This window comes from Marmota marmota, unplaced genomic scaffold (genome assembly GCF_001458135.2).
Source record: "Marmota marmota marmota unplaced genomic scaffold, marMar, whole genome shotgun sequence".
Taxonomy (NCBI): domain Eukaryota; kingdom Metazoa; phylum Chordata; class Mammalia; order Rodentia; family Sciuridae; genus Marmota; species Marmota marmota.
Window position 1 is genome coordinate 31,162,817 of NW_026000142.1, and position 25,773 is coordinate 31,188,589.

General features: G+C 34.2%; 1 protein-coding gene and 1 pseudogene across 1 annotated transcript in view; both read right to left on the bottom strand.

Annotated features, from left to right (window-relative positions):
* Positions 1-25,773, bottom strand: part of LOC125611345 (protocadherin Fat 1-like) — a 146,019-nt gene that overhangs the window by 107,930 nt on the left and 12,316 nt on the right. Inside the window, exons 4-11 of the mRNA XM_048785927.1 lie at positions 20,313-20,407; positions 18,533-18,655; positions 16,715-16,818; positions 14,849-14,994; positions 12,605-12,787; positions 9,323-9,414; positions 4,033-4,145; positions 3,169-3,314 (exon numbers count right to left, since the gene is read on the bottom strand). Coding sequence (XP_048641884.1) covers positions 3,169-3,314; positions 4,033-4,145; positions 9,323-9,414; positions 12,605-12,787; positions 14,849-14,994; positions 16,715-16,818; positions 18,533-18,655; positions 20,313-20,407 — 1,002 coding nt within the window. The remainder of the gene's footprint in view (positions 1-3,168; positions 3,315-4,032; positions 4,146-9,322; positions 9,415-12,604; positions 12,788-14,848; positions 14,995-16,714; positions 16,819-18,532; positions 18,656-20,312; positions 20,408-25,773) is intronic.
* LOC107144618 lies at positions 23,050-24,721 on the bottom strand (annotated as a pseudogene).

Genomic DNA, 25,773 nt, shown 5'->3' on the forward strand with positions numbered 1-25,773 from the left:
CAAGCCCCGTCTCAGTCCTGTTGCCACTGCCTATGAAGGCTCGGTTGGTATTTACCTCTACAGTGTTCAGCAGGACCCGGACCGAGAAGCAGTTTCCGCGGATTCTTTAGCCCTGGGCCAGAGCAGTTCCGGGAGCCGGAATTCGGCCGCTCCGTGCTCGGTGTATGTTCTGATAGGAGCAGGCTCCAAGAAGCAGTTTCCGCGGGTTAATTAGCACTGAGCCTGAGTAATTTGTCTGCGAGCCGCAGGCAAATGGCAGCCTGAAATTACCTGTTCTATGGCTGAATGAACTGCGATCAGTCGAAAACAGGGATGGTGACGTCAGCTCTCCAAGATGGTGGCCGCTGGCTTCCTCTGTGGTCTGACCGGTGTGGAGAACCGAATTGGACCGCTTCCTTCCCCCGTCTCAAACCCAGAATTCAGCACTGAGTATGGTGATTGCACAGCTGGCAGAAGCCCGCGGAAACTGCAGCGCTGAATCTTTGCGTTGCTATCTCCTCGTTTCCCAGAGCGCGCCGCAGACTCTAGCCGTGGGGCGATTTGCTGAATAAGCAGCGTGACCCTCCGTGCGAACAAATCTCTCACGTTTGAGCCCCCGTAGCTGATCCTCGTGCGATGGAAATCCTTCCTTTAGGTTTTGGAGCACCCCAATTTTGCTGGAAATTCCTAACAAGATAGCTTTTAGCCTTTCTAACTTGTCATTCTCCCGCACAGTGACATTGTACAGGGGGTAATGCACTCCCTTCGCCGCCATCTTCCCCCATGTGATTATATAGTTCTTGATATATCATATTTCACACTTTGATTCAAGTGGGTTAAGATTTTTAAAAATAGCAATTTTGGAGAATTTCCCTCAGATTAGATGAGCCTGATGTTTTCTCAATTGATTAAGGTTTTAAAGCTTTTGATTAAATACCACAGAAGTTATACTTTATTCTGTCAGTTTGTTTCATTACTAATCATGTCCATCTGAATTACTTGACTAAGCAGGCATCTGCCAGTTTACTCCATTCCAAAGTTACTGTTTTGCCTTGTGCAAAATATATTTTGTGGAGAAGTATTTGAAACTACATAAGCATCCTCTACCTCATCAAACTGTCATGTTTATTTGCATATTTATGTCTCTGTGGACTCATGGTGTCCCATTTTATTTATGGGTTTTAATGTACAATAAACTTATTTATGTTTATTTATTTATTAAATATGTTTTTTTTTAGTTGTTGATGGGCCTTTATTTTATATATTTGTATGTGGTACTGAGAATCAAACCCAGTGCATCACACATGCTAGGCAAGCACTCTTCCACTGAGCTACAACCCCAGCCCTATTTATTTTTATTGATATATAATATTCATTGATCTTTATGAGTACATTATGATAATTTGATATATGTATACAATGTATAACAACCAAATCAGAGTAATAAATATTTTTATCTACTAAAATCTTAATCATTTTTATGTTTGGGGAACTTTAATACTCCTATGTTCTCATTATTTGGAGATAAATCACACTGTTATGACCAGTGATTGTTCTACTGTGCTGTAGAGAGCCAGAACTAATTCTTCCTACTACCTACCTTTTGGTACCTCTTAATCTCCTTTTCATCTCCCATCCTGTGTCCTTCCAAGTCTCTATGACCTGAGAACATGTATTATCTATCTTTTTTCTCTCTGGCTTATTTCACTTAACAAAATGATATCTAGTTCTGTCTATGCTGTTGCAAATGACAAGATTGCAAACTCTTTTAGAATGGAATAGTATTCCATTGTGAAAATATATTGCACGTACCTCATCTTTTCACCCATTGGTGGACACCTTGGTTGATTCTATGCATGATTATTTATTTTGATATTCCAATGGACCTAGCATTTCCAAAATATAACCAATTTTGTCTAATTTCTTCACCTTATTGACATTCCTTGTTATTGTATGAGTAGGTTCTTGCATGTTTGTTCATACTATATTTTAACTGCTCTAGTCTCAAAAGGAACCATTCCTCTAAGGAGCTCTTGTAGGGAAATGGGACTTAGAGGTCAGTATCTGCACACAAAGTATACTTTTGCTATTGTGACATTGGAGTTCTTAAACTCTTTCAATCTTATTGTAGACACAGGTACAGAATGTATGTATGTGTGTATACACATGTAGTTATGTCAATATTTTTTGTGTATTTGTGTATATTATGTATAGACACATATATACAAATATGTATATTGAAATGCATATATTCACTCTGATACCTTCAAATTTTAATTCATCCCCACCCACATGGTTCATCCCCACCCACATGGTTTTCATTTTCTATCTTGATAATTCATCTCTCCTATAGGAGTGTCAGCCTTTCCTTAATGTAGTTATCAATCCCCCTGTATGTAAACTACTGTCCTTTCTCTGTTGCCATCTCCCTCATACCCAGTTCAAGGACCCTTCTTCCCCTCCATTTAAACTGTGACTTGCCATACCTAGCCACCCCTCCATGGGTCATCTTCTTCCCTAACCTCAGATTCTGATCCCCTACATGGTGGTCTTTCTATTGATACGGTAGACCATTTATATTTAATCCAATTATGTGTATACCCTCTTTAAAAGATGAGAAATTTTTCTTTCTTCCTCCCCCTCACTTTATACCTAAATTGTTAGAGGCATGAACTTCTAACTTCCAGTCATGTGAGATGTACTCAGAGTTACAAGTGTCACAATCAAGCAGATTAAATTCACTACAGGTCTTCTAAAGAAATTAATCATATGAGTTTGGCTAAATTAAAACTCCTCTCCAGGAGTTATATGATAGATGGGGGTTAGGACAGTAAAACCCCAAAGGGGTTATTATGCATGCAAAGTCCTAGAAGAATGTATGATATAAAAATAAATATTCAATTTATGTTAACTAGTATTCTGGCTTCCATGGGAAAGTTTACTTCTCGGAGGAAAACTATACAATAAAATCCTAGGGAATACTGTTATGGATCTGAATTGTCTGAGAGTTTCCATACTTCTGAGAAGGAAGAAATGATTACTTGTTACTTCATAGAAATATGTAAATACACTGCTAAATATTTTGAAGATGTTTTCATCCTAATAGAATGATAATCAGGCTTATTTTTAGCTAGTGAAAAATACATTATATTATACTTTCTGAAATGATTAGCCACAAAACTTTTTTACCTTCATTTATAGAAAATTCTTTTTGTGTACCTATAAATTCATAGTGTACTGAGTCCCCTATGTCTCTATCAGTTGCTGTCAACTTGACCAGCATTGTTCCAACAGGCAGATTTTCATAAATATTTATAGGTGCATCTGGTATGTATCTGTGGGACAAAAGAGATTTTTTTTTATCATTCAGTATAAACAAATGTCTCTTTTCATCAAGATCATACAACAAATATTTTAAATTTCTTGTGATACATATTTTGTAACATTTTAAAGCCACTGGTCTTAAATAATTTGTAGATTATTATGTATGTAGGGAATGCTTACATATCATAAATGATCTTATAATATTTTTTCTTCTTCTTTTCTTTTTTTTTTTAATTTTTTTTTTACCTAAACTCTTTCTCCAGTCCTTCCAATGACTAGTAAATTATACTGTTTTCCATATGATAAAATTCTACAAACACTCTGGCAATCACATTTTCATTTCATATGTTTGGAAATATTTTAATATCAGCAAGAACTTATTGCCCAAATTCTCTTGAACTGCCACATTGATTCACAACATGAACATATCTCTGAGTTTTCTGTAATATTTTACATATTAAAGTTAATCAGCAAGAAAATAGCAAATGTTAGAATCTTTTCCACCAAAGTATTATTTCTCTTTGTAGTGTTGAAAGCAAAGTAGAAATGGAGTTGATTTTTAATCCTTATTTAAAAAAAGCAATAACAAAGAGTTCATAAAATTTTGACTTCTAATAATTTTAAGAAAATTATAATAGAAATAGTAAAACATTGATATTTTAACTGCTATTTAAAAAGTTTCAGTGATTTAATCTTAGCACTTAAATATTTAGATAACTCATTGCTTACGTAAGAACAGGACTCTCATCATTAACATTCTGGATGTTTATAGTGATGGTGCCAATACATGACTCCACAGGGAGGTTCTCCTTATTCCTAACAGCAATTACAAACTGGAAATGCTAAAATAAACAAGAGAAGAGAGTACATCTTTATTTTTTTTTCTTGAGTACTTAAAATATGCATCTACCCCTTCATAAAAAGTTCTTTAAAAATAAAACAGAAAAAAAACACTCTAAAAAATTCTTAGCATAAAAATGTAGCATCCCAAAAACACTTTAAAATCATTTCTAGAAAAGAACATCTCTTGTATTCTCATGCAGATTCTGCAATTAATGCAAACTTCCCAGTTGTTATGATACTGAGGTTAAATTTTTGATGGTTTTTCAGCATACCACTATAAGGAAATATGTCAAATTTAAATTTGTTAAAATATCAAAATACTATAACAAATTAGAGTAAATAAATACATTTTAAAAATAAATAAAATATCAAAATAAAAGTAACTTTATTGTTTAGGGAAAAATCTCTGAAGCTCAACAACTAACTTTTAGAAAATACTGACTGAAAAGCCTCAAATATTTTAGAAACTTCAGAATAGAAATTTTATTTAAAGAGGTAACATTCCAGTGCCATAAACAGCAAAGAAGTGTAGTCTAAAGAGGTAATACTTAATTTTGATGAAGTCAAAGAATGATTGTAATTTTTTGTTTCATTTTTAAATTTAATTTTATAATAAGTTATATGTATACACAAAAAGTACTTTAAAATACATTTAATCCACAAAATTATAACTTTTTGAGCTTTCTACTTCAGGAATATTTTAAATAAGTGAGAAGAAATTGAAGATCACAGATATGGATATTCTAAAATTTGTATGAACAACAATATATTACATTTAAGCAAATTATTCTTCAGAATAAAGCACGTTTAAACTATTTGTTTAGAAATAAGGTAGAAAAATGTATAAAATAGAGATAAAATACACAATTAGGAAAAGAGTAGGAGAAAACTAAATGTGTGGTACTTAGAAGTAAAGGTAAGAGTTGCAACACAGTACTTGGAAAACAAAAATAGTATTTTTGAACAAATGAATCTGTTGTCTCTATGTTTTGAATCTTAACAAAACATTGGAAATTGGTAGCTAAAGTTAAATGTTTTCATTCAAAAATTATTTCTCAAGTACTGACTATTTGATGCAAGTGTATATACTAGAGATAAGAATTATCTTATTAAGATTAGAAATAACCTTAAGTGTGTAGGAAAGCATGTCTAATCGGGAAGATTGACATGTAAGTCAAAGGAAGGTGAAAGTTGATCAAGTGAAATTTTGCTTTTAAATCAGATTGAAGTACAGAATAAAATAGTTTTCTGTAATCCTTCAAAAATACTACTGAAATGATATTGTAAGGGGAAAGAAAAAGTGGGAGTAGGGGTGGGATATTACAGGTGAATAGTAACCACATTAACCATCTCCTCTGAGAATTGCCAAGGCATGAAAATAACATATGGATTTCCCAAAGGCCAGTTATGCCAGAGGCATGTCTCACAGAGTCAAATGGTAAATACCCTTTGGAAGAACAGCTCTTCAACACTGTCCAAACAGCTGTGGGGAATGGGGGTAGGAGGGCTAGCCAGAATTCAAGTATCAAATGAAACTAAAATATTAATTAAGTGAATTAGCAGTCAATATTGAAAACGATCTCAAATGGGGTTGGTTATATGCTAAAACACAGGATGGTGTAATAGTAGAAAATATGTTTAAGTAGCTTAAAACTTTAATAGATGAAAGAAAAAAGGAAAATGTAATCATTAGAATAAATGGAGAAAAAAAGGTATATAAGTCAAAATCAAACTCCTGATTTAAAAAAAAAACCCTCTTAATAAAAGAAAATTAAATAAAGATTAACTATATCCTACAACAAATAGCATTCTAATTTGAACCATTTAAACAATGTTTTTGAAAATCATGACAAGATAAGGATTCTTTCTTATACCATTTCTAGTGAACATTTTTCCCCCCTGGAAGTTCTTATCAGAACAGGAAGGCTTAAAACAAATAAATTAAAATTGTAAGGACTATAGAGAAAGTAGTAACTTTTATTTTTCACAAGCCCTTTATGAATGTTGACACATAAAAAATGAAAAATCACCAAGATAGTATTAGAATCAATAAAAGGATTTTGAGATTTGCTGTCTTTGAGATCAGGAAACAAAAACCAATAGTTTTCTATACAACTATAAAGAACAATTAGAAAATGGATATTTAACAATAAAATGAAGGGTGGCTAAGAATGCTATACAAATAGTATGAAAATCTGGATAAATATAAAGTCATTAAAAATTTAAACAAATTTTAAATAATTCTCAATGATGGTTTAAAGATGATAAGATGCCATTATACTTTATAAATTCAATGCAATTAAAATCAGAATGTCAATAAAAGAACAAAAATAATAAAGGCAATTTGTGTCTTTAGGAGTGAGTGAAAAACAGCAAAGTTGACTATATGACACGAGAGCCCGTAATACCAGAATGAAAAGTAATTTTATAAATGGCTAACCAGATGTTTTGGTCTTAGAGAAATGGCTGGATTTGTTTGTTTGTTTGTTTGGGGGTTTTTTGTTTTGTTTTGTTTTGTTTTGTTTTTCTTTTATTCCTACCTGATGAGAAAAGTTCTGGCCAAAATTTTTGCAGTTTAGGAAGTCAGTATCTAGGTAAGATTAGAGAATAAAGGGGGGAAAAAAACTTGATAGTTTTAGTGGAAGCATCATTGAGAATTATTTAAGAAACTGGAAAACATTTGAAATTTAAATGATTCCATTTCTCAGAACAAGTTGGTAGGGAGAAGTGATTTATTATGTTTCTCCATCTCCTTATACTTTTCTTTCTCAATCTTTTTAAATTTGAAATTTGACCAGGACAATGAGGAAAAAAAGAGGTTAGGTCTCTACAATCAAGTAAAGTCAGACAGATGCAGTTCTCCAGATAATTCAAAACTAAGAAGTATGATCTCATTAAATTACACAGGACATTGTCTCAGTTCTAGGCTTTTGAATATAGAGAGGATCCCTCTTCCAACATTTACACACACCCATAGAAGCACATACAACAATTGAGATATTTTTAAAAGGTCTAAGAAAAAAGTAAGATGAATCAATTAAGTTTTTCATCAGTTTTCTTAATGAGAATTTCTACATGATCTATGTGAATATGAAAAGGCAATTACATAAAATCTGGTATATTTTTATTTCAATTTAGATAAGTTTCAATAATTATTTTTCATTGAAAAAGTATTTAAAGGCATTTGTTATTTTAATTCTCTATTTTATATTTAGTCTCACCTTAGGATTTGTTTCATAGTCCAAAAGAGGTTCAATGGTTTTAGAAATGACACCATTACGTGAATCCAAAGCAAAGTAGGCAGTGGCGTTAGTTGAAGAATTTAATATTAGAAACTTAAAGAAAAAACACAAACATGGTAAATACATTATTGAAAAAGCGTGAATTTTGAGCTGACAGTTTTGATGCAGATATTTGGCCAGACCTATATAAAAATTAGGTTTGTAAAAACAGTGCCCATAAATTAAATCTGAACCTACTCTCAGTTCCAGACTTCAAAAACAATTTGAACATTCTTTTCGCATTTTAACTGTACTTTTTCCATTGGTTCATGTGCTTAAGTACTAGAGCATTTTTGTAAATATTTGTCACTGTTTTCATAATTACTTTGTAGTTTCACATATGCAGCTTTTTCCAATTTAAAAAAAAATGTCACTCCCTCTTGTATACTCAGGAAGTGTATCTAAAGGAGGTACATGCATTAAAATACTTGGAAGAAACCATTTGATGTCATCTCTGTATTGATTTTCTATATGGAAAAAAATAAAATATTGCTTTGGAGACAAAGATTTTATGGGCATAGGCATGTTCCTGTACATTGATGTCACCCATGCCTATAACTGGGCCCAGGTTCAAGATGAATATTAAAGATTTTGAAAAGAATTTCATAGAGAAACGAAATTACAAAAAATTTACATCCAGATTCTGGCTTAAAGAAAAAGAATAAAACTTGGAGATGTGATATCCAATGCCATTTCTAAAAAGTCACAATGGCCATTTTGACGGGCATAACGGCTTACATTTTATTGTCTGTAAGTGAACAACTAAAGTTGGCTTATTTTAGAATAAACTCCACTAAATATTCTTGTGGAATTTTTTTTTTGTTTCTCCCCTTACTATTATGGTTTTGAATTATTAAAAAAAATTATCATCTTCCAAGTCTTTGTTTCTCTTTCCTAATGACTTTTGCAATAAAATCCAAATGTTATAAATTTTACTTATGGAATATACGTGTAAACACATAATTACAATTTATATTTATGGAAACACCAATTCTACACATAGCCAAAACCCCCACATAAACCCACATATTTCAAACGCATAAGACCCCCATCTTCTGTCTTTTTCCCTCCTGAGACACACACTCACACAATGGAGGATCTGAACCTGTAAACAAGGAATTTCATTTTTTTCCTGTGTTGTCGTCTATCCTCCGTCTAAATTCATATGAACAAAACATGTAATCGAGTATGCTAATCAATGCCTCAATTGAAATCGGGTCACCATAAAAATTATATATAGGCTTAATTCTCCAGAGATCTGCTCCTCTAAACTTTAGTTTCAACTGAATTCTCAAGTCATGTTTATAAGCCAGTATTTTTGCAACAATTATGAACAAATGGGAAACAATGTAAGTCTCTTCTATGGAGAATTAGAGTTGCTAAATTTAAGGCAGAATGTTCTAATATATTAACATGATTTATAATGTATAATCAAGAATCCAGTTGTTTTCTTAAAAAATATAATTACATTTAGGTCATATTGCACCATTAGAAATTTCTGAGAAAATGCAGTTATGAATAAATTATCTTAAGTTTTTTCTTTACCTCCTCTTAAGCTGTAACCATGTTGTCATCTATTACTTATGAATTTTCTATTCTTTAGGAATTATTGCTGAAACCAGAAATAAGGGGGAGATCTAAAATGTCCATTATTCAAATTACATGTATAAGAAGAAAATATGCCTGACTGGAGTGAATAAAAGAAAATAACAATGAAATGACATGATTGAAATGAATAAAAAAAAATAATGAAAGGACATTTCATTAGTGTGTAAACCTGTCATTAGGTGACTACTTTAGTTAAAAAGCTGATGAAATAACTTTTTGCTGATTAAAAATTAGACACTTTTAAATCAATTTTTTTTAAAAATAATAACTGACAGTTAAAAACTTACTTCAACTTCTTGTCCTATATCTGGGTCCCTTGAAAGAATCATATATATAAAAGCAGATGCAGGAATATTTTCAGGAACAGACACTGAAACACCTATAAAATTACCAAAATCATGAACAAAATTTTAAATTCAAACATTCTTTGCCTCATAGGGGTGTGATATGTCTTCATGCTGTAAAAATTTCAACTTCAGGTTTTTGTTTGTTTGTTTTTTGTGGCTCACAGAGTCTTTTTATATTGCTCAGGCTGAGCTTGAACCCCTGGGCTCAACTGATGCTCCTGTCTCAACCTCCTGAGTGCTGACACTATAGGTTTATGCTCCCATGTCTGGCTTTCAAGCAGTTTTCTTAATACATTTTCGGAAAACTAAAAATATTTATTCACATAAACATCTGTATTTTTTAAATCAACATAGTTCCAATTCATATTTCTAAATTTAAATTTAGGACTAGTGTGTGGAATGGGATATAATTGCTCAGTGCTTGTACAACCTCGATAGTCTCTAAGATATTTCATCTGGGATTCTTATATGTTAGAAGATTGAAGTTTTTGTTCTGTTCCACAATAATGTTCACAATGTGGAGCCAGGTAGCAAAGTCAGAAGAAATGAGCTTGAATTCCTGCTTCATCAGTATTCTCATCTGGACAATGCAGATAAAGTACATTTCCAACTTCAGAGTAGTTTTGAGGACTAAATAAAATACCTTACATAAATATTTCACAACTGCTACTCTCATTTCCCCAAACATTTCTTATTTTACGTCCAATGTTACCATTGTGATTCTCTCGCCCCAAAATCAAATAACACAGATGCATGCACATTTAAATCATTGGTAGTTTCTTCATCTAGGATTCTCAAAAAGTCTCAGTCTTGGATATAAATTAGGTGGTTCTGCAAAAGCCTCATATTATTTGACTATTTCTAAGGATGTTAAGGAATAATTTTTGTGTAAATGGAACTAGCTTTTTTTTGAACTTTTGTTTCAAATTGAACATATATAAACAGATTCTCTAACTTAATGGTTTGCTCTGTGTTAATTATAGAGAGATAACAAACCACAGTGAGGTGAACATGTGTATCAAACCAACAACTTAAAAATCAGATCAACACCTTTTCAGAGAGGCACTTAGTTACCCTGTGTTTCATAGAAAGTAATTTTCCCCTACTATCCATCCATCCCAAGGACACAGCCCACGTAATGGAAAAGAGGGCATCATGATCTTGATAGTGCTTGAGCAGTTTGTGTTGGTTCAGCCAAGTCTGGTAGAAACCAGGTCAAAATGACCTTCATGGGATCCATGTGTATCTTTTTAAAGCTTACTATAATTTGGGGAGACTGAATGGAAATTACAGAGAACATCCTATTGTTTCAAAGTGATCCAAAAGATACTATCTTCACAAACATCAAATGGAAAGCTGGCTCATTGCCAGAGCTCACCTAGGGGACTTCTCTTTCAGCCTGAGAACAATCCCTTTGACATAAATTCCTATTTCAGAGATATTTATTAGTATCCATAGCAGAAGGTATGTTTTTGCTCAAAGCAAGAAGTGTGTGTGTGTGTGTGTGTGTGTGTGTGTGTGTTAGAAATTTTGAATTTTCAAAAGGTGATGCTTCTGTGGACAGAGAAGAGGGAACACTGTGAGAAGTCGCTACACAGCTGCAATAGACAGGCACTGGTCCGGGGGAGAGGGAGGAGTGTTTTAATGAAATTTGCCTTGTTCCTCTTGACTTCAACTTTCAGTTTCTCCTAATAGAAATAGGGAGAGGAAGACAAGCACTCAAACAGAAAAGGTAAAAGGAGACAAATAACAAAGTGGCTAAGTTTAATATGACAAATAACGAAATGGCTAAGTTTAGGAAAAAACAGAAGAGAAAAGGAGAACAAGCAGAACAGATATAATTATTGAGATCCAGCTGACCCAACTAAAATTAAATCAAGCCAATCTGTTTCAGAGCTCCAGTTATGTGCATTGTCCAAATACAGTCAAATGTTTAAAAGAGTTTATTTTTAAAAAGCCTTCATGAAAAAAAAAAAAACCAACACACATAAGGGTGAGGTTAATGAACAGTATATGAGGCTCTGAATTATGTAGCACAAAGTATAAGAACATATTTCATTATTTTATATATAAAGGTATACAGATTCCAGTAATTCTCTTTGGAGGAGTAAGGCTATCAGATGTAATGACACTATTATATTCTTAATACACTGAAATTTTATAATTAAAGCTAGAGTTTTTTAATATAAGAGACATTAAAAATTAACAGTAGAGCCAGGCACTGTGTGACTTTGTAGGCTGAAGCAGGATGATTGCACGTTGGAGGCCAATCTTGGCAACTTAGTAAGAATCTATCTCAAAATAAAAAGTGAAAAGAGCTTGGGATATAGCTAAATGTAAAGTGCCTCTGGGTTCAATCCCCAGCACCCAAAACAGACAGAAACAATAACAACAACAACAACAACAAAATCAGGCATGTTCAGACTAATTTACTGTACTCATACAAAAATAAATGATCAAATAAAATAGCATATGTTTATAATTATTGGGGGGACAATGTACAATGACATCATTGTACACAAAATTAAGCAAACTAAAGTGTATATCATTGTCATCTCATGCCTATTATTTTTTAAAAGGCAATTTTTAAAGACTAGGTAGTAATTCATTAAAATATATATCAACTTTTGGTCAATTTCCTATAGTTAGACATTTTGGTTATTTCAAAGTTATTCTTATTACAAATTTTGCAATAAATCTTGACCATGTTTTAATATTTTGGCAAAGATAAACTCTAAGAAACAAATTCTGGGAGAAAGATTATAATCAGTTTTTAAAACAAATATTTACTACCATAATATTCTGTGTGGTTATTAAAAAATCCGAACTTAAAATTGCTAATTTTTCAATGTCTATATAACATTACCTTTTTTTCCTGTTATATTTATGTCTTAAACAATATAGTAGGTGAAAAATATATTTTGTTATTTATATTTTCTGGTATTTGGCATCTTTTAAAGCTACACATTAATTTGTATGTGACAGATAAGCTTAGAATAATTTTGTCATTTCTCCTATCCTCTATCTACCACACAAAGAAAAAAAACAACAATTTGAATATAGTGTTTTCTTTTCCGAAGCATGTTATATCTTGTATTCAGGATTTAAATTATTTTTAATAAAACTAAGTAAATTTGAACTACAATTCTAGGTTTTATTTTTAAATTTTACTGCTGTATCATTTCATATATTTTTTAAAATAAAATTAACCTGTAATATAACCTGCTCCTGTTGAAAAACTTGAGTCACAGGAAATAGGATCATCTATGTTCTCCACAAAAACTGTAAACATGTAAGTGTTGGTATTATTTCCGTTATCTCTGGCCTCAATTTCCAAAGGGTAGGTTTTGGAGTTATTTGGGTTGTCAAGATTCAAAGGCTGGAGAAGAGTGATTATACCTTTAACTAATGAAAGAAATAAAGTAAAGAATTACCAAATCAGTAAGCTTATGTTAGTTTATTTATATTGACAATTTTTAAATTTATTTAATGATATATTTTTCTGTGAATGAGAAAAACAATTGTTAGCAATTATACATTCATTGGAAATATTTCTTTATTTTATAGTATGCTTCTGCTTACTGTATGCTTATATTTTAAAATAATCATATTTAAAAATTGTTTCATCAAATTTTCCTCCAAGTTTGTAAATTGTCATTTATTTGTTTACAACTACTTGTAAAAAAAAGCAAATACAGACCATTGTATTTCATTTTAATTACAATAATAAATTGTTGCTAATGCTATTGAACCTTAAAAATTAGTAAAAACATTTCGAAATCCTAATCATTCATTGCTTTTGCCTTTCAAATTAATCTCATTGCATAAAAAATGAAAAATGAGTTTAAAGATCAAACTAAAGAAAGTTTGCAAAGCATAAGAGACTATCCCTGCTGCCACCACCTACTTACCTTCCTTCCCAGAATTCCTTCTTTTTGCTCTGGAATCATCTGGCTTAATCCTGAGTGTCTTCCTAACTCTCAAAGGCTTTAGTCTTGCCCAAATTGTCCTTAGCTAGTTTCTTCTCCCAATGACATTTGCATCTTTTAAAAAAATATTTTTTTAGTTGTAGGTAGACACAATACCTTTATTTTATTTATTTATTTTATGTGGTGCTGAGAATTGAACCCAGTGCCTCACGTGTGCTAGGAGAGCACTCTACCCCTGAGCCACAACCCCAGCCTGGCATTTGCATTTTAAAGACAGATGCATAAATTGGTAATAACTCTAAGAACTTAAATGAATGATCTCAAATGTTGGTTGATCAGTATGATGATTCTAAAATATGTCAACTCTTCTAAGCCAAATTTTATTTTCCACAATTCTAATTATTGTGTGTGTTTTGGCTCATGTGGGTCACAAGGGAGCTTCTTGGCCAATGTGAAGGATGAGGATAGCATCAGCCCTTTCGTTCCTTACATATGTTTTGGCTGGTCCCCTTCATCACTGTTGGTGTAAACCAGCTAGCTGAGTCTGCAACTACCTGACCTGCTGTAGTTCTTCCAGTTTCTCTGACTTGCTGAACAGGTATGTGTGCTCAGCCCTGTGATGAAATGCCCCAGCTTTCATGAGCTACCAACAACACCCAGGTCAGAGACAATAAAAACCAATGTGGGTCTCAGTCCCTACTTGTAGGGTCTATCAGATGCTTCTATGTTCTAGTCTACCCTTAACTTACCACACTTTATACTTGTCTTCTCTTCCTGATTTCTTGCCTTGTGAACTTCAAGTTCTAGCATTATGTTAGAACAGCCTTTCAGAGAGTATTAAAGAAGCTCCCTCAGTGTACCCCTGGTACTTCTGATTGTCTGCTTGAACCCACTATATAGAGATATATAGTGAATGTTTTACTAATAAAATCAGTTATCTCAACAGCCTATAAGAAAATTTCAGAAACGGAATCTTCTCCACATAGAAATCTATCCATAACCAAATATGCTAATCAAATTATCCATGAAAAGTCCCAATCTCTACAAATAAAATTGAGATAATAACTATGACTTATGTGTCATATAGTTTGCAAGGATTTCACAGATGCCTTTGTACTAATTATCTCTAAAAAATGATGGCCACTGGGCTGGGGATGTGGCTCAAGCGGTAGCACGCTCGCCTGGCATGTGCGGGGCGCTGGGTTCGATCCTCAGCACCATATACAAATAAAAAAAAGATGTTGTGTCCAACAAAAACTGAAAAATGGATATTGAAAAATTATCTCTCCTCTCTCTCTCTTTAAAAAAAATGATGGCCACTTATAAAAAAATTAGTTTATATCACCCATTATTTCATAAGAATGCCATTTTAACCAGTAGGAAAATAGCAATTATAAATGCCATGTTTTTGGTATGTGTGCTTCTCCACATTTAATTTTGAAAGGGTAGTTGAACCAGGTCAAGTTCTATAAATGTATAGAGATACATAATGAATGTTTAACCAAAGTAGGCTCCAAGAAATATATCTAAAACTCACGAGGGTCCAAACCAAACATTTCCTGCTGAGTTTTAAAGGAATAAGTGATGCTGTTATCTTCATCTCGATCTGTTGCTTTTACTCTTGCTATAATTTCTCCTACAGGTTTCTTTTCAGTTACATTAATAGAATCCAGAGGAAATGGCCTTAAAGAAAGTTAAAGACAGAGTTGAAAAAAACAGTTGGAGATTTACAAATTTACAAATTCTTACACACATAAATGCAAGTTGTGACAAACTTTGAAGAAAGTTTTAGATTTGTGATAATACTACTTCCTCTTGTCAAGAATTGAAGTGTCACGGAGCTATCCAAATGTCGAGAAAATTCATTTGTGGCACAAAGTTACTTAGTTTCTGCAAAAGCATTAATTTTCAATAATATAGTCTCTGGTCCCTTGCCAGGCATCAAAGATACCATGACATAAAATAGATGAAAAATGAAAAGCAGAATGGAATTATATAATTCTGTTATTCCAGATATCCAACGTATGGAATAGTTGCCAATTGAACATAAGGTAATAAATATGGCCATTTTCATCTTATTATCTGGTATGATGAAATGGTAGCCAAAGTTGCAACTTATTAGAGCAACCATGGAGATGATTTTGGGAACTTTATTTTTTTTAAATACTTCTAATTTTTTCTGTTTTTTTAAATAGTTGTTGATAGACTTTATTGTCTTTAATTTATGTGGCGCTGAAAATTGAACCCAGTGCCTCATGCATGCTAGGCAAGCACACTACCACTGAACCACAACTCCAGCCCTGATTTTGGGAACTTTATTGCACACCTTTTTGAGTCATACTTAAAGTCCCTGATCATTCCAGGACATTTTTGAAACTTACATCTTTTTCTCATTCTGCCTTCATTCAAGGCATCAAATACTTATTGATAATCTACCATATGTTATGCTAGTTTATGCACAGATGACTAAGCCTTGTCTCCTAACATTCAAAAATCTCACTGCTAATAGGCAATACAGTTATAAATACCTACTATGCTATGTAATTGTTGAGATGCTAAGTTTGCTGAAAGTTTACAGAAAAGGGAAGACTGATTCTGGGGATTGGAGAGATTTTTCAAGGAAGTCTTTAAAGGAATGTAGTGTCTAAGTAAAGGGAAGTGAGTGAGTGATGCTACTGTTATAGTTAAAGCTTTGTCCCAGGGTTTCATGAACTGACTTCCAGACCACTCATGTATAATCGAATCAAGCCTTTATTGAAGCACACTGGTGGCGGCTGACCAGAACATAAAGCTGTTCCCCTGATCAGCCCCGAACAATTGCAAGGGCACTCCTTATAAGCCTGAAAACCGCAAAAGGGATATTCGGGGGGTCTAGCCAATGCAAGCAAGCCAGGTTACAGAAGCAGGACAGTGCAGTCAAGTGGAAGGAAGCCTAACCAATTACAGTTAGCCCAGTCACCCCAGTTACAGAAACAGAGCCTGGTTACCCTAGTTACAGAAACAATGCCCCATTAGGTAGTTCCGTGTTCTTAAAGGTTTCTATAGCAAAAGGAAAAGAACATCTTGCTCCAGTCATGACTCTTCTACTTGGCATGGTTGTTTTACAGGATGAAGTCATAAAACAAAATGGAGTCACAATTGCTCCTACTATCACACTACGTACTTCATCACCAAATCCAATGTGGTTCTTCCTTTATACCTCAGCATAATGTGACTCCTCATATTGACATTCTGAACCACTTTCAATAATTTGCTTTTCTATTTCCTTAACTGTTACTTAATGTATTATGTCTCTAAAGAGATGAAAAATGTGTTCAGGGATGACAATTTGGTAATATTGGTATTGCTTTTATCTAGCATTAAATTCTAGTTATTTAGTAAAAGTAATAATAAATATGCTTACTCAAATTGAGGCTTCTCGTCATTTATGTCTATAATCTTGATAATTAGTGTCCCTTGGCAGAACAGACCTGTTTTATCTGTTGCTCTCAGGGCAAGCTGGAAAACCTGGAAAAGAGTTTTTAGAAACTTTGTAATATACTATTTGGTAATTGGAAATACACATGTATTTTTACAGTGTGTCTCCTGTTAGGTTGTCCTTTTTCTCTCCAATTAGATATAGCTTTTTATTTTTCTTCCAGGTAGTTAAAATAAATATAAGGGCTCTCTTACTTAGTTAGGTTAGTAGTAAATTTCAAAATAGCTGCAATTTATATGGCATTAAATTTACTCAGAGGACTGTATAGTTTGACTATATGTCTAAATATAGGAGCAACTAAACCAAAACTATGAACAAGTTTTAGATTCAATAATAAACCCCAAATCTAATGCATTTGATGCTAAACCCTACACAGGACAAGGAGCTACTCTGGGTTCCAGGACTTGCTATAACTTCTAAAGAGTTGAGAAGCTTAACAGATCTCAAATACATTTCATGTCAGCCTATCATACATCTCAGTCCCTAGCAATTTATTCTGATCATCAGCTGTCCCTTTGAAAACAAAAACAATACACCACTGAGGCATTAAGAGTTCCACTATGAGCCCTTCCTGAGCAAACATTAAATAACCGCCCACAATGTCCGAGACTCTGTTGGGTAAACCCTACAGTGATTGTACCAAACTTCAGTTTCTTGGATGGGTAATTCAGGTCTCATTAGGGTACATAGTGGAAAGTTGAAGAAGGACTAAACAGAAAATTGACTGAAGTAAAGGCAGCAGTGGAACTGAGGTAGGGGAGGGTTAGAAGTATACATCTAAAAAATACATAAATACATAGCTCTTAGGCATAACCTCCATTTCTTTTCCACCTCGTTCTAATCTCATATTGTATTCCTAGTACTCAAATTATTTAAAAGCTATGTCACATTGGCCTCTCCGTTATACTCCAACATTCAACAAAACCAAATTATCTTTAAATACAATTTATCTGCTTTCTTCCATTTATGTCTTTCAGACAAAAATGTTGAGATCATCTTTAAATATTATCTCTTCCTTCTCCCAAAAAACTAATCAGCAATACATTCTCTATGTTTACTGTAATGTTTTGCATCTTGCCTTTTGTCCCTTTTTCTTCTGTCACCTTATTGAATCATTACATATGGAGGCATTTCTGAGAACAGAAATGTTTTTACAATAATAATAACAATGGTGATGATGATAATAACATCTTCTATTTCTCAATTTTCACACCTAATTTTAATGTGGAGAGACTATCTCAATAGCCATTTAGCTGGTTTCTTTCCAATCAGCTGTTCCTACTTACATATCCTTTTTCACTCAAAAAAAAAAATCATCCTCAAAATGCTTTCTTTACATTATGTTTCTCATAGAACTACCAGAAATATTCTTTCCCACCGTGTTAGTCTCAAGTTCATCATAAGGCTTATACTTGGTCCTACCTTGGCTAATATTCTAAGTGAGGCAGGGTATGAATAGTCGGTTTCAATATGAAAACTTGACCATTTTAAGTTTCCTCAATTTCCTTTGATATACAAAAGGATTTAAATTTTAATCTAAAAGGTCAAGACACAATCAGTATGTTTTGCTAACAATAAGGTTCAGATCTAGACTTTTAGTTAGCTGTAAAAATTCAAGTGAATCTTAGAAAACACTACCCTTCTTTAAAATAAAAATGTACTTAGTTTTTCATGAAGGATTCAAAATTATTTTTAAAAATCCCTTTCACTCTCTATAGAAAAATAAATAAATATATTAATTACATGATATCCAGCTTCAAAGTCCAGGGGGTCTCCACCTTTCAAGCTAACAACACCACTTATAGGATCCATTCCAAAAGAATTTGCTCCTTCCTTTGGTCCAGATAACTGTGTCTCAATGGTGTACTAGAAAAATAAAATATACCAAGGAAATAGAAGATTATTAGCATACAATAATATAGCAAATATAATTAATTTCAATTTTTCTTCATGATCTAGTTAGTATCAGAATCACTGATAAGTTGTAATCCACAGTACTGAAAAAATAATTCAGTTGTTTAGCCTATAAGCACAACGGAAACATCTGCTACTTTTTAATAGAGCTGCCCAACACTCTACATTTTTCTAAGAAAATTTTAAAAATATACATAATTCTGATTTTTCAAACTAATGCACCTTTGATTGAATAACACATAATTAAACTCATCACTTTAAATTTTACAAAACTAAACAAGAATTATGAGTATAAATGAATTTCAAGTATTCATACACTTGAATATGCAATTTGTGATATATTTTATGTTCTTCATTTTACTTTCAATTTATTTGACACCACCTTTGAGGTGAGGGAGAGGCAGATAAATCTTTCCTTAATTTAACATAGTAAATTTTAGCTACAAATGAGATAAAAATTCAATAAAAAAGAAGCTCAATTACTTCTGTGTATTTCTTTTCAATTTAATTTGCATTCTATCCTTAACAATATAATTATTTTTCAAAACACTAAATTTTAAAACAATCACCTTCTGGTACTTCTCATGTTCCTGCAAATGGCAGAGCTAGAAATAACTATTTTCAACTGAACTATAAGTTATTTTTTTAATCTTTTGAAAATATATCATCTAATGGAAAGGATCTCATGTTTCTTAACAATTTTTATCAGCTAGTCTACAACAAAATAATTTTTTGGAGCATTCCACAGGGATTTTGAATACTTTGACTGACAGCAAATACATTACTGAAGGTTAGGGAAAGAGAGAAAAAAATCTCTTACAATTGTGGAATCCAAGGGCAGGAGAGATTAAGTGACTTCCCCTGGATCTTATCACTAATAGTGGTAAATCCATAACAGCCCAGTCAGCCAGCTGACAGTCCCACTGACAGTCCCAGCTGACAGTCCCACTGCCATTTGTATATTGTGCTTTCATTACTTCATACTGTGAGTTACTAAATTAGAAGTAGTAAACTACTTCAATACATGTTCAAAAAGAACAGCTGCAGAGCCAGCGTGCTGACTTTTGCAGTTCAGTGCACAACTAAACTCTCCAGATAAGAACTTTATGGGTTATAAGTTCTTTTTATTTTGCCAACTCTTTAAGAGACATTACAACCATAAATCATTTATGAGAAAAGCAAGTTTCTTTGGGTTAAATACTTAGTAATTAGGATACTGAAACATGTATGTATGTGTCTATACATATAAATATTAATTTATATTTCACATGTGTTATTGACATAGAAAAGTAAAACCATTGTGATTGGCTTTCAAAAAGCAAAGCCCTAGTTTTCCCTCACCATGGATGTTTTCCTCTTAGCCCATACCTCCAGGATAAGTTACTTTATCATTTTCATATAAATTTCAAGAAACTAAAAATACTATTTCCAACATTAACACAAATATTAACACTAAAAATTAACACTAAAATTGCATTTTAGTGATTTCTAACTTCATTATATGCTCTTTAATTATCAAATTGTATCAACTACTCCCAAGAAACATCTCCAGTGCATTGCTCTGTCTGCTGAAGCAATATATGCATCTCACACAATGGAAGCCACGTACCATCAGCTGATCACCATTTGCAGAGTCCTCATCTGTGGCAATCACTCTATAAATTGATTGAAATAATGGATAGTCTTCAGCAATTTCCAAGGTAGCTGTGAGAAAAAAAAAATCAACATAGTGTATTAAAAATTAAAGTATATTGTGCTTTCATTATTTATTTATTTAGCCAACATTGATTAAATCCAGGGGTGTTTTACCTGGATATATCTATATCTCCAGTTCTTTCCATTTTTATTTTGAGACAGGGTCTGGCAAAGCCTCTGAGATAGGTCTTGAACTTGTGATCCTCCTTTCTTAGCCTCCTGAGCCGCTGGGATTATAAGCATGCTCCACCATACCCAACAAGGGAAGTCTTTTTGATGTCTCAATAAAAAGCTTAGCAGGTTTGGGGAATGATCCCAAGGTCAGCTATCTCCAAAGAGTTGGTCCTAATGTTTTGTTTTATGGCTAATAGATGCTTAGGACCTCCCAAGAGAAGGTATCTTATTGAAGGTCATCAAGATGGCAAGTTGAGTAGTAGTAGCCTGGTCCTCTTCTTGGACTGTCTGGGCTAGTCCAGCCTGAAGAAGTGCTGTCAGTGTGGAGTGCAGAGTCTTGAAAGTCTTACAGAAACTGGTGAAGATGAGGAGTGAGTTCCTCCCCGCCTCTTAGTGCTATCAAGTGTGATAACAGCAGGCACTCATGGAAATGTAAACTAGCACAGACTTTTTAGTGGACAAATCAGCAATATACAAGGAGGAGTCTTTAAAAGAGGCCTATCCTATGCGTCAGCAACTCATACACAAGCTTATCAGTTATACATTTGAGGTCTCAGCCTTTTCATTTGAGTCCACTGGTAGAATTTCTGACCGGAAATTGAAAACTCCAGCAGAATAAGGAGAGAAAAGGAAGTTGAAAAGCCCACTCCCCCATATGCTCAAGTTCTTATCTCACTGAAGTCTTGCCATAACAGAACTTCCAGGAGGCCTATGGATTCTCTGGAGGTTCATAGACTAGGTTCCAAATACTGGTTATTGGTTAAAATGCTCTTTTCCCAGCTGGGCACAGTGGTGCACACCTGTAGTCCCAGCTACTCAAGAGGCTGAAGCAAGAGGATCACAAGTCTGAGGCCAGCCTGGGCAATGAGGCAAGACCCTGTACCAAAAAAACTAAAGGACACAGGATAGAATTCAGTGGTATTAACATTTGTCTAGTATGCAAAGAGCCCTGGGTTTAAAACAACTTCTTTCCCCAGTTCTACTGCCAAAGTGAGACAAAATATTTTCTTTCCTTTATGCCTTTACAGAGGGTCTAATCTAGCCGCCACCAAAATATGCCACAGTCACTGGCTTTCTGCCCTAATAGCCACCTCTCAACAGGGAGGCTTAACTAAGCCATCTTCATTGGAATGGGCAAGGAGCTCTGGTATTAACTCAAAGATTTTACTCTAAACAGAATACTAGGGTAGTAATGCAAAATCGAATTGTTGAGAGTCAAGCACCGAGATGGTTTACTGAGACACGAGGAGAACAAAAACCAAGAATCCTTTCCAGAGGTACCTGCTGAACCCTGGCATTTCAATTGGAAACCTATTCTGATGACACAGTTAGCTTTTCCCCAGAATGCTCCAGTGCTATCATCAGAATGCTCCAATGCACAGAAGGGATTATAAGGGAAGACACAAGAAGCAGCACTTGATCAGCAACAAATTACCTGCCAATAGGTGAGGTTTTCTGAAGCTATGACTGCACGTAGTGCCTTTTTCTCTTTCACATTTTGATCATCATTTACCCGTGAAAGTATTTTCCCCAATCCCAGGATTCAAACAGTATTGACAGTTTAATTCTGCCTTATATTAAAAATAAAACACATTCAGCTTCATATGTTTAACAAAAATCAAACAGCAGCAAAATGGCTACAAAATGTTACTTCTAACAGGTTGGAAGTCAGGTTATGAGTGTATTTTGTTGTCTCAGTCACATGTAGGAGTTTTGTTCACTTAATTCTGCTTCTGAAATAAGCAACATCAAAATAGCCAGGAGTCAGCAATGTTCCATTTTCCAGGCATACTGCAGAGGGGCCCTTCTTCCTGATCTTACTAAGGTTTCTCCTCCAAACTCTTCCACCACCTACCATCAGGTCAGCTCATGTCTGGGCACTGAAGCACATTAACCAATCATGTACGCAGGGTCTGAGGCTTAGTCTTAAAGGTGACTCTCGAAGTGGGCACTGGGGCCTTTCTGTTCTGTTCTCCTTTGGAGGACAAGAGTGTCTCCTCTTATGAAGACACTGGGGGACTTGAGACCATGATGTTCTGGGAAGTGCTGACCCAGACCAGACACCACAAAAGATCTTTGACCTCATAAATTCAGTCCAAAGCTGAGATGACCAGCTCGAGTCAGCTTTATGTCCCTCCTGAGTTTACAAACAGGTTTTTGTTCTTGCTGATAACCATAATTCTTCTTCCTGAACCACTGTACTATAATTCCCTATAACTTTAAAATGAATTAATTGATTTCTGCTTTTTAAGATAATTTCACACAATACTACTACTAATGGGCCAGTGGTGAAATTCCTCTTGCCACCATACAGGCTACTCCAAACAATCTGCTTAATAGTTTTTTTTTTTTCTCTCTCTTTTTTTTTAGGGGGGTCAGAGGAGGACTGGGGATAGAACTCGGGTCCTTCCACATGGTAAGCTGAGCCACTACCCCCAGTCTCTGTAGACACTCTTCGAACTGCAAGAAGTTTGGAGTTAATTAGCAAAAAGCCTAAAAATCTGGTTATGTATACAGGTACAAAGCTGGTTCATCAAATCTCTGTTCTGTCCCCCAATCCACTGCATTTCAACTAAGGCATCATCCATTTCCTTCTTAATGTTTATCAAACACTTAAATAGGTAATATCAAGCTACTCCTTGGAGGGGCTTCCCCCTACCTTTCAGCCCCTGGGTTGCTAAACTTCTCAGAAGCCTCTGGATCCTGGGCTTCATTGCAAAAGACTTTACAACTCTCTATAACCTCTCCCCTCCCCTTTCCTCACTCCTTTCATCCTCCATGGGTTCTGGGATTTCCGCTTGGGCAGTGGCCCCCAACAATGGCAGACTCACCCTCTGCAGAGCAGACCCCTCAGGGTACCTTCCTGGGGGCATGGGGCCAAATTCTGGCTACTTCCCAATTCTCTGGGGATGGCTTTTCTCTCCTCCAAGGCCTGTATGACATCCTCAGGAGCTCGAGGCACTTCCCTCAGTTGTCTTACTCGCTTTCTTTTCTTTCGCCTTAAATGAATTCAGGAATTTTCCGTGGTTGTCGGGGAAAGACTAGCTCCCTCTTTTCCACAGGGAACTCATTTATGCTAGACCTTTAAATCAGTGAGAATTTTTTCTATATTGTTAAAACCACTATGCCCTCCACTGTCTCAGACCCCAAAGATGATTCTTTGAGGGATAATTCTTCCATCACAGACTCCAATACCACAATGTAATGGGTTTTCTTGGCTTCTCTAATTTTCTTTGCTTACGTGATGGGAATGGTACTGTGATATCATCATAAAAACTCCAAGCTAAGGCCCATCTCATTGACAAAACCTTGACAAAACTCAGTGAATGTAACTTTGGGAACCCCTTGGATGTGAAGTTCTTCCTTCAGTGGAGCCAGGCTACATTTCTTTCCCAGCATACAGCTCTACCACCTTTGCCTTTTTTAAAGCTGTAAACTGTCATAGATGATCATTTAACAAATGCTAATTCAACTCCTTCTGCCATAATCTCTGTGATACCTCCTGTATTTTCAGAACTAGGTGGAGGTCTTTGAGGGTTTCGAGAGTTTACTCCCTAGGCTTCTAATTGTTTGGCAAAAAGGAGTGGGGAGGGTGCTGCACATACAAAAGTTATAGATTATCTCAGATTTTTCTTTAAGACCATCCATCAGGAGTGTCTTGTGGCACTTTTACCACTTTTATGAGATCAGATAAGTTACTCTGTTCCACATTTTTCTTTGCATAGTTGAAATACATATCAAATACTTCTGTAGCAAGGAAATGCCAGCCATTTAAGGTTGCTCCAAGTAAGGTAAGGGATAGATGCAGGATGCCCCTATACCTATGTCAATTCCTCTTTGGAGAGTACTTTTGTCAGAGTCTTGATGATCAATCAGGTCTTCCACCCAATGAATATAGTTGAGTCTCAATAAATCTGTGGGAAGTAATCTCTCCAATGGGATATCAATAGAAAGTCCAAAATCCTCCTTTAGGAGAGTACAAGTTAGAGCTCTGACTGCTTCAGGGTCTTTAAAATTAACACTTAGTCTTGCATTCAGATTTATCTGAACATGCTGCTTAAAATCTGGGTATTTGGATGTCAGATATGCAAAACCAGGAGGTATATCCTTGTATCTATTTCTTTTGTGCATTAATTTACTCAGAGCCATCTCTGACAACAATGTTCCTGACCAATGATGTGCCTGGTGTGGGTCTATAAAATCTCAGAATTTTAAGCCACCCGCACTTCTTAGCACTATCTGTAGAAACTATAGGTTCATGAGAAAGAGTATCACATATGGGCTGACAATCTTTACTGTGTTTACTGAGCCAACAGGGGAGTGTCACACAAGATCTCACTGCTCCAATTTCTAGATTAATGGGGTCATGCAATGAGGAACTCTGTTTCTAACAGAAGCACATGATACATAGATAACTGATTTACCTCCAACTCTCACACACATTTAACATCTCTTTACATCCTTGACCATGAGTAAAAAAATCCCAACCCACAATACACATAGATAGAATAAAGGATTCAGGTTAAATTAATTATTTCTCTGATTTCTGGCTTATTATTTGTGAATATATGTGTGTATGTGTGTGTGTGTGTGTGTGTGTCATTATACCCTATTTGGAATATAAACTGGAAATAAAGTTTAACTCAAGTTGAGTAACAAGACATTTAAAATTTTTATATTTCTTACGTAAATTGTTGAACCAAATTTATATGTTGTAATAAAATTAAATTGTAACAAGCTGCCCAACAAAATTTAATTTTTCTAACATAGTTATGTTTGAAATGAGTGACCAGATTTTGGGGTAACTGAGTAGAACCATGTTTTCCAATATTATCTCCAAAAACATTATAGAAAAAAGAAGAGATAACATTACACCAATGCCATGCCCTCAGCATAACCTGAAGACAGAGTATGACCAAATTTCAAAACTTTAAGTAAATTAAAAAATAATAAAGAAATAATTTCAACAAATCCTAACAAAATCTCAAGTTTCCATATTACTGTGAGGCCTTGTATTAAACAAGAAAGAACCCAGAAAAACTGAAGTTAAGGCAAAAAAATAAAGGCAAAAAAATAAAATATTAGTATTGGGCTTGTTGTTAGCTTTATTATTTTTTGTTGTTATTACCAGAAAAATTGAGTCTAATATATATATATATATATATATATATATATATATATATATATATATATATATATAT